Below are 10,665 nucleotides of genomic sequence, written 5' to 3'. Positions count from 1 at the left end.
GGTACACCCCATGGATCTATTTCAATATTTTTCTTTAGGTAAAGATCCCAACTTCTTTTCTTAGCCTCTAATATTGCTTCCTTATATTTATTCTTTGCGTTTCTATATTTTTCTAATCTTCTTTCCTTTAGTATTGGGTTGTAAGTTGCTTGATAACTTTTCCGGGCTGACGTTGCAAGTCTTTTTAATCTTTGTAGTTTCGGTGTCCAAAAGTCTTCATATACTCTTCTTTCTTGACTTTCCGGAGTAGCCTCTTTTAAAGCTTTTTTTGTTGCTTGTTCAATTTCGTTGATTATTTCGGTTAAGTTTTCATCTTCATTTATTTGGGGTAGATTTAATTTGTTCTTGAAAGTAATCCAATTTGTCTTAGCTATATTAAATTTGTTTTGTTCTTTTCCATTTTTTTCAATTTTCATATCAAATAGTATTATTTCGTGGTCGCTGAGAGTGAGTTTATCTCCAATCTACCAATTTTCAATCCTACTTGTTATTTCAAATGTTCCGCATGTCACATCAATATGAGAGCTGCCTCTATTCCCTACAAAAGTTGGTCTGTTTCCTATGTTTGAGATTACAAGTCCGTTTTGCATTACAAAATCTTCAACTATTTCTCCTCTATCATCTGTTTCCGGGGCACCCCATAAGATTGATTTTGCATTTGTATCGGCAAGGATTAATATTTCCGTATTATTCCTCTGCCATATTATCTCTTGAATTTTGTCTATGAAGTCACGTGTTTCTAAGCTGTATTGGAAATACGCATTTATTAGCCAGAATTTCATGTTTCCACACTTAACTTCAGCTGTTGTTATCCAGTTGTTACTATATTGGGTTAGTTTAAGTACTTCAATTTCTCTATTCATGAAAACTATAACTGTTTTAGATTCCTGTCCTCCGTACATTATTTTTGAGCTTGCTGGAAAGGTTGTTAATTTCCCTTTTAGTAAATATGGTTCTTGTATTGCTACGATATCAATCTTTTGAATTTCTATTAGTCTTCTAAGTTCTATTGTGGCTATTTTACTTCCTTGTGCGTTATTTTGCATAATTTTCAAATACGTCTGATTTTTATCCATATCTCGTATATATGTAGGCATCCGTTCCTGATTTCGTTGGGTCGAAGTATACTCTACCATGCGCACGCACCAGTTGTTTGTAAACATTTTCTAGCGTCCAGTATATCCCTCGTCTCTCAAAAACCTCATCCACTAGATCAAGTAACTCCCATCCGTTTGCTGGGAGATCATAAATTCGTAGTTCAATTCTATCGGCTTCCTCCAAAGTTGGAAATGTTATAGTTCTTCCATTTATATGAATATCTCTTACTATCTGTCTTAGTGCAGTCATTAGGATTTGTTTTTCTTCCAATTTTGCTAGCCTATACATATGGTTTATATTTTCGTATAATTGTACATTATTTATTAAGATTTCTTCATTTATTGGTTTTACTGGAGTATTTTCTGTACTTGAAACTTCCAGATCTTGGATTTGTTGTATATGTTCTTCTTGAATTGGGAAAAGATATTTTTCTTCACCGTGGACAAATGATTCATTAATGTTCGGGGTCTGTTGCATACATTTATAATTCTCTTCGTTAAATTTCTTTTTCCTGTTCTTTTTTCTATTTTCTAGAAGTGTTTCTAGTTCTCCTTTTTCCTTGTCGTTTTTTGTTAACTTCCCCATTTCGTTTTCTACAGTTTTTATTTTCAATTTTTCATTTTCTTTTGTATCATATGTTTGTGTTTCTTTATCTCTCTTTTCTTTAAGTAGTTGTCTTTTTCTTTCTAGAAAATTTTCCAATCTTTGTTTGTCCCTACGTTTCTTACTTGGGCTTTTTCTCTTTGTGTTTACTAATTCTTTCTTTTTACTCTCCATAGTTTATTTTAGAAATTATCCTTTCTCTAGCTACTTTGTATGAGACACATTCTTCCGTTTGTGGGTTTTGACATACTTTGTGTCTTAGTTTACATGGTATACATATCTTTTTTCCTTTGTCTTCACATTCGTCGCTTTTATGTTGCAATGAGCCACAATATCTGCATCTCACTTTTTCCTTATTGTCGCAATATTTCGTAACGTGACCGAATTCTTGGCAAATAAAACATTGAGGAACGACCAGGAAATCTTTTATTCTATGTGCCTCATAATCGATGTAGACTTTTTCTTTTTCCACTAACAGTTTCCTTATCTTCGGTTCAACTTCTATCACCAAGTGGCATCGTTTCTCTTGTTTCTTTCCTGCTCGAAACCTTGCTTTACTCTTTTTGGCTTCTTCCATCTCGTTTTCATCGAAATTTTGTTCGATAAAATCTTGGAGTAGTTCTTCATCCTTTAATTCAGACGGTACCCCATATATGATCATCAGCGGGTTTTTCTTCTTAGTTTCTTCGCACTTGAAGTTTTTTCTTATTTCTTCTTTAGCCATTATTTTCCTAATGTCTTCTTTCGTTGCGGTTTCAAGTACTACCATATCTCTGGTAGTTCTTAAACCAGTTATCTTTAATTTCTCTTTTCGTGGATCAATAATTCCTGTTAATCTTTCCGCTGTTTGCTTTGATGTCTCTCCTTGATTCGGTTTTATTATCAATGCCGGTTTTGTTTTTGCTTGCATTTCCTGTATCTTCAGTTCTTTTTCAGTAGGTTTTCTTTTTTTTAATTACGTCAGTCCATAGTTGTTGTTTGTCGTCGGTTTCCGTTTTTCTGTTCTTTCATGCCTTTCTTCAATCTTTTTGGTTAGCGTTTGTATTTCATGTATAACTATGTCTGTGTCGGTCTTCTGTTTGTCTGTTAATTCTTCGATTTTATCCCTATATATGTTTCTTTGTTGTTCCCATAATATCTCTGCTCGTCCAAAAGCTTGTTGTGTATTTATTAGTTCTTCTTTTTTTTTTCTTCAAGTTGCGGAGAAAAGTTCTAGCGCAAATGTTGTTCTCGGATGAGGCATTCATACCGGATGGTATCACAAATGTTCACAATGACCATCGACAGGCACCCAACTACCCGCGTGCAATTGAAGACGAAGCATGATCAGCATGTCCAATCGCATGTGTGGGCTGGTATTATTGATGACAACGTTGTGGGACAACACTTCTTCCCACAGCGATTGAACGCAAGCAATATCGTATCTCCAATTTTCACCCAGGGCTTACCTATTCTGCTTGAAGACGTGCCACTGAGAACACAACAGTGTATGTAGTTTATGCATGATGGCGTCCCTGCCAATTCATGTAACACTGTTCTTGAACGAAATATTTCCACGCAGATGGATAGATCGTGGTATCAGACAAGCACGGTTCCCATGTTCACCCGACCTGAATACCCTAGATTTTTCTTGTGGGGTTATGTGAAAAGTCTCGTGCATACACGGCCCGTGTATAACATTGAAGATCTTCGCCAGCGTGTATGAGTTGCATTTGCCACACTACGGTAAACACTAGTGTTATTGCACCAGTCAGGGTATCCTTACGCCATCGTGTAACTATCTGTCTCGAAGAACAAGGAGGGCATATTTAATACCTTCTGTAGGGCAGCATTATGTTGATCAGGTAAGTACAATACCTCTTGTTTTTACAGTACATTGGGTCTCATCTTCCATATGTATTTTGTACGATCTGTACGTTTCATCACTAAGAGTGTTTAACAGTTTGTAGCTCTCATACGCCGCTACTGTTCCGCATTGCGTGTGCATAATTGGATTCTTCGGATGGGGTTTCTTTTGATATCTTTTGACCCGACATTCCTATTTCTCTCCGTTACAAAGATATTGTATTCCTACATTCCGCCTCCAATGGTGTCTCTACACCGTAGCCATTATTGCCTTTGTTCATTAACATTTGTTGCTGCATGTTCCATGTAACATCCCCTGCTACAATTTTCAGTGTAAATTGTTCACTTTTCTTCACGTTTCATTCACTTTCTTTATGCCCCCTCTGGCGCCGCCACTATTTCGCCATCACTTACGCATAATTGGGTTCTTAGGATGGGTTTCCTTTGATATCTTTTGACCCGATATTTCTATTTCTCTCCGTTCTTGCGATATTGCAAATTCCCGCCTCAGTAGGCGACATTTCAGAGGCCTTTAGCAGCCAAACAAAGCCGCATTCACCCAATGTTCATATGACATTTTTTGCTTGCTTTTACCTGTAGATTCATCTCCCAAATTTTCCGTCATTGTTGCATGACCACCCTGTATATTTCAAGCCCTACCACAGAAACTCTATAAATTTGGATATTTTACCTGAAAAGTAAAACATTTTATTCATGTCAAAATAACATTCAATTCAAAAGGATCAATTAACTTACCGAAAGACAAAGCGGCACTATCATTTCTCAGTAGCCAATGCCAAACTTGCAGCCACTTGGTTGTTCTCAATATGCGTATTGTCTAAAAGATTTTGATGGGCATAACAAACTGCCACATGATTTAATATTTTCTGACCATAGTAGAAGGCAAACATATTTTCAAGTGGCGAAGGGTACTGAAACACCTTTTTGTTTCATAGTTTGAATTCGGTGAAAACCAACAACAGTCAAAGAAAGGTCTTCACATTTGAAACTAAATTTCTTTCTTCAAGACTCACCAGGGCTGCCACACTTGGTACAATTGTACCAAATTCAACCCTTTTTGTCGTTCATCTACCAAATGTACCAAATTCAGCCCTGTTGGTACCACGCTGGCTTTTCAGCTCCTTTTGTGAAAGAGTTGGTACAATTCTACCCAATTCAGCACCATTTAATAAATATTTGTCACATTTGCAAAAGTGTCAGTAATACTTTTTCAATATCCCTTTCTTGTGATGTCTTTTAGGGAAGGTTCTAGACCCTGGACGAGTTCTACATTTTTTACAAATGTCAGTTTACCTATCTTATATTCATCTTATAATCTATTATCTTCCTTCGGCCGTGAAATAAGCGAGAATGAGGTGCAATAAATTATATTTTAATATTTTATGATAACGTACTGTTTACACACGAACTCGGAGATGGTTGATTTGTTCCTCGTTATCTACATGTATTAATCATGGTAGATTTTGTTTATTGATCACTTTGTAATAGAGGCGCGTTTGGTTTTCTTATAATATATACCGAAGATAATTGTTTTCCCTTTTAATTTGCGGCCGCTGTTATACTTCCTACGTGTGAGAAAAGTTTCATCTACTTCAACGGTTGTTCGGGATTCTCCTACTTGGATGTTTTTAAAAAGTAATTTTTAAAAAGAACACTTTCTCGATTTGACTCTTGGAAGAGGGGGAGGGAGTGTTCTAGAATTTTACATCTTTTAGTTTTGTCTTATAGAGCCATGTATTGCACTGGTATAAAATAAAGAATTCAGCCCTTTCTGTTTTAATTTGATACTATTTTTCAGCCCACTTCAGGGCTAGGACCGTGGCAACACTGAGACATACGCAAGGAAAGTAATTACTGCGTGTGACGATGTTTTTATTCTTCAGAAACAATTTCAATTCTGAATCTAAAGTTCACGTGGTTCCAATCTAACATTTAGCTATAGATCCCAGTTTCATATGGCGTAAGTGCTGAAAGGGATGCTTAGCTCAAATGAAACAAAATCTAAATCTAAAGATGATATGTCAATTTCCGGTTATAACTTTGAATCCCCGCATTTCTCTCCCGTTAGTAACACACTTTCCCATCACTAGAGCTTGCTTAATTCCTAGCTGATGGAATTTATTCTTTAATCCGAAAAAGTTTCGCTAATTATTGGGCAGTAATGTCTTCTATAGTAGTGTTCTGTAGATTTAAATGCCTGAAGAGATTGGAATCCTGTAAGTATTTTCGGTGGTTTTTAGACTTGGAAAGGTTACTGGAAGAAGACGAGGTTCTTTATTTCTTTTTTCGCGATTCTCAAATACCTCAGACAACTTTTCTTTAGAACGCAAGTCACTATTGCCACTTGAGATCAATTCCACAGGTTTTAGAAGTCCTGAGGGTAACAGTCTTTCCTTGGAATGTTTTATTCAGCAATTCAAGATAGGATAGCAATTCGAGATTAGTAATGTAGCCAAGATAAATAGCTCCATTTTCGAAATTCTGAAGTAAACCACTAACTTTCTCGTAATTATCTTCAACCAACTTGTCCAGAGTTTACCGTATTATGTATCTATTTGTTTATATCTTCTTCAATTTGATATTTACTATACACCACTGAGTTGGACACAGAGGACGTATCTTCTAAATGTTTGTCAAAGAACCACATGCGATTTGTACCAGAATATGATGAAATTTAGCATTTGCTTTGGGAGACCAACTGAACATATTGGCAAATTCATTAATCCACTGCATTGACTGATACGACAGCACTATTCTTCATAATTAACCTGATCTGATCTGATTTTCAGTTTAGCGTCCCTTTCAGCAGCGAGGCTATATAAGACGTGGACCTACTGATTAACGTAGAATCCGAACCTCATGAACTCAAACCGGGAATCGAACCCGGGCGTCTCCCACGCCAAAGGCGAGTACGCTAACCGCTTAGCCACGAAGGAGTTCTCTTCATAATTAAATTTACACATTGCGGTCATATTGCCAGTACCATCGAAGCATTGCCTTCGTACTTTTGACATAGATAGTTGATATTTCTTCTATAATTGAAGTTATAGTTTAACAGCTATTGCCTTAGTTTTGCAAAACCCTAAGAAACTTGCATTAGATTCAAACCTTCCGTCACTGTCTCTTTCTAACGAGGCCCATCGGTATGTGGGTAATGTCTCTTGTTTGCACACTTTTTTTGTTAAACTCTAATAATATTGACATTTATCAATTCAAAACCACCATATCAGAAAAACATAATGAAAGTTATACTAATCACTAGTGCTATGGTAGGACTAGTTAGCTTAGCGAAGAGAAAGAAATTTGGGAACCGAGCTAGAATGGATTAATGGTTAGTATGCTTTCTTTGCAATTTGGATGTCTTGACTTTGAACCTGGTGAATGGCCATCCTAACTGAATTTTCTCCTATGTACCAGATCAACGACAGGATGATACCTTTAAATATAATTTATCTCTGTTTTACTTCCTGTCCAGTTATTTTTCTTGTCCATTGTTAACGATTTCAGTGTAAATTGGAATCGCAGGCTGTATATGAAAGACCGTTAAATAAATAAATTACTAAATTAATTAATACATTAAAACTGAATATTTCGGAAAGAATTGCAGGAAAAATGTCATGAAGGTGAGCTATTATTATCGTTTGTAATTATAAGAATTTAAGAAAGAATATTTACTACAAAATGGAGATAGATATTCAACAAGTGTGTCATATGATGACATGTAAGGATATTTCCTAGTTTCTGGCGTGACACTTCTGATTTTTTTATAGGTAAGAAGGATTTATTACTTGATACAATATATCACAAAATTCTGCTATGTAAGCTTGAGGAATGTAGCTATTTATGTAACAAAATATACTGTCCAAAATTGGAAACTTTCGAAGTGAATGCCACAAGGAACGATCCTAGGGCAACTTACATTTTAAATATTTTAAATATATGAAAATGGTTGATTCTTCGTCTAATAGCAACTGCGAGAGTTTGGTGAGAGAAGAGTGATTACAAAAGGAAGATTTCATCCAAAGCTTTTCCCGGAGGGAGAGTTCCTAGCATCGCTGCTACGTTCCCTCTTTGCACAGCCATAATTATTCTTTGTATAAGATAGGATGAAACTCGGTGTCGCCTGTGTTAAGAATTATGCGGTATCCAACTTCATTAACACTAGAAGCACGAAGCAGTCATTTTGACTGCTTCAAGAAATATAATTTCTTATCACTTCTGTAATGTTTTCGCTAAGGCCCTGAAATTCGTTGACTTTTAATATTTTTGTGTCCACTTGTTGATAATATTAACAATAAGTTTATGGCCCCTTTCACAGGGGCGCTAATGTCAGTTATACCTAGAAGCACGAAGCAGTCATTTTGACTGCCTCATAAAGAGTATGGAAAATTAGTGTTTCTGTTTGTGATTTGCAAGTGGCAACATTACACATTTCTTATTTCTGTAAAAAAGAAAAATTAAAACTTTTATTGATTGGAATTTGAGACACAAAAAACTTATTGTTTTCTCTAACAACTTCACAGTATGTTGTTTTTCACTGTCTTGCAAGATATCACGTAGTGTGTTATTGTAGACAAACAAATTAGTTCAGATACATATGGCCAATAGTGAGTACGTATAGTTAGTTGAGGTGACATGTGACATTTTACGATGAGACCTCAAGAAATACATAATCTCTTAGAAATTGAGTCTGAAGAAAAGAATGAAAATTTGCAGGATTCTAGTGAAGGGGATGGAAACTTGAGTGGTTTTGAACCTAAAGAGAACATTTTATATTCAAGTGATGAAGAAAAGGAACGATGATGGAGAATACAACGACAATAGTGGCGATAGTTTTATTGCTCCAGATGGAACAATGTGGACAAAATTGGATTTGGGACAAGGTGACGTTTGTCGTATATGTAAGCAGAATATTTTTCGCGAAGCTCCAGAACGATAAATTTTGACAAGAAGCGAGTGTCTGAACAAGAATGTAGTAGTGCTTTTCGTTTACTATTTGATGAGCCAATGAGGAGGCATATACTAAAGTGCACTAAAGCTGAAGCGTATAGGCAACTGAACTCAACAACATGGACTTCAACTCTTTCAGAACTACAATGTTATTTGGGCTTTATTTACTGAGGTGCTAATAGTGCTCAGCAATGTCCATTAGGGTCTTGTGAAAAAAAACAACCGGGTCACTAACTTATAGGTAAACAACTAATAGGGAAAGGTTCTGTAAAACAGAACGGTACTTCAAATTTGATGAAAAGGGAACAAAATCTGCAGGACTTCAAATGGACAAATTCACACTCGCGTCAGAACTTTTGGATGCATTTACTGAGAAGTGCACAAAATGTTAGAAACCGCATGAAGTCATCGTTGACAAGCAACTCTATTCCATGAAAGTCAGATGTCGATTTCATCAATAAATGCCAAATAAATCCGATAAACTTCGCATCTAATTCTGATTACTTGCCGACGTGCATTCAAAGTATGTACTAAAAGACTTTCCATATCTGGGCAAGGAGTTGGAATGTCCTGCTGGGACACAGTTAAGTGAATTTGTAGTGTATAGTATGATAAATCCATTCACTAAAAGGGAATAAGTGTTACATGTGATAACTTCTTCACGACAAGGAAACTAGCTGAATCTTTTAGGGCTAAATGTAATAGTTTAGTTAGGTCAATAAAACATAACAGAAGAGAGCTTTCTAAAGGTTTTGCAACCTCAAAAGACAAAGACCTATATCACTGTGATGTTTACCATGACCAGAGTGGTAATATATTAACTGTCTACAAATGAAAGCGGATCAAAAGTATGTGTGTCTTGAGTTCCATGCATAAGTAAGTATCCATTTCCGCAACACCTAAGAAAATGACCCAAAACTATAACATATTACAGTCAGATAAAGTTTGGTGCAGACATCGTGGATCAAATGGTAAAGAAATACACAGTGCGATGTGCGTGTAGACGGTGGCCAATGTACGTTCTTCTCAACTTGGTTGATTTTACATGCTTGACTTCGTGGATAGTATATGAAGAATCTACTGGAAAGAAAATCAGTTGGCTACAATATTCCCAACGTTTGGCCAAAGAGATGATGGTCAATGTCACTAATGACAGTGACTGTATTCGCTTGCGTGTGGAAGGAACTTCCCTATCTCCAGATACACTATGTCAAGTACGATTGTCAAAAACTACAAAACAGCAGACATATGTTTCAAATGTCGAAAGTACGTTCGTGGATAGTGTACTGCAGAGATCCGAAAGCGAATTATCTGCTCCAAGTGAAAGTGACACTGTAATGGCCTCCTCATAAGGATATATTTTCGAGAAATAACATAGAAAATATTATTTTACAATAAACGTTTATTATCTAAGAGTTGACAGTAATCTTTAGTTATTTTTATTATTTTAAAATCGATGATATTAAACTTCATTTTGATTTTATTTTATTCATAAACATTTTGATGTTACATATTTGATGTGCGTAATATTTATAAATAAACATTATAAAATAAATAATTTGCTTGATAGGGTTACTTGTAGATGTGTCTCAATAAGAAAGTCACAAAATACAGTCATCCTGTGACAGCATTAGTTTCTTATTTAGTCAGAAACGGAAAGCAGTCAATTTGACTGCTTCGTGCTTCTAGGGGGTTCAAAATTTCCGTGCTTCTAGTGTTAATGATATAACTTCTGATAATAAGCAGTTCATGGCATATAGTGCCATCTATGGCAGAAATAAAGTACCAGTCTACATGCCAGATTTAGTATTGTAGCCTTCGCAACAACAGCGAAGATCGGAGCATTGTCATGCACTATGTAAGCTCTACACACAACAAATAATTGAAATGACTGTCTCCAATGAACTGATATAGCTAGACAGCTGAAACTGATACATTATTTCCTCCATAGATGGCGCTGTATATAGTAAGCGGTTTATTACTACACTGAGAAAAAACGTAGGTGGCGTTCTTAAAATCGTATGTTACATTTGTAAATCCTGTAGTTTTTGGACTTACCGTACAGCAAACGTGTAACTGAAAACGTATGTTTTATAATACGTACTTTCTGTATAAGTGTTCCATCTGTAAGTACTTTCCGTATAAAAC

General features: G+C 35.8%; 1 protein-coding gene across 1 annotated transcript; it reads right to left on the bottom strand.

The window, feature by feature from the left end:
* Nucleotides 1-464: 464 nt before the first annotated feature.
* Nucleotides 465-1,046, bottom strand: LOC145666111 (uncharacterized). Its single transcript, XM_081733201.1, has one exon. The coding sequence runs from the start codon at nt 1,044-1,046 to the stop codon at nt 465-467; it is 582 nt and encodes a 193-aa protein (XP_081589327.1).
* Between the last annotated feature and the right edge of the window lie 9,619 nt (nt 1,047-10,665).

The sequence above is a fragment of the Thermobia domestica genome, chromosome 12 (genome assembly GCF_964235325.1).
Source record: "Thermobia domestica chromosome 12, izTheDome1.hap1.1, whole genome shotgun sequence".
Taxonomy (NCBI): Eukaryota; Metazoa; Arthropoda; class Insecta; order Zygentoma; family Lepismatidae; genus Thermobia; species Thermobia domestica.
The sequence above is the reverse complement of the archived record's forward strand: the minus strand, read 5'-3'. Positions and strand labels throughout refer to the sequence as shown.

Bases quoted from the DNA above. Each gene is read 5' to 3' on its own strand.
- LOC145666111 (XM_081733201.1), bottom strand. From the start codon at position 1,046: ATGCAAAATAACGCACAAGGAAGTAAAATAGCCACAATAGAACTTAGA.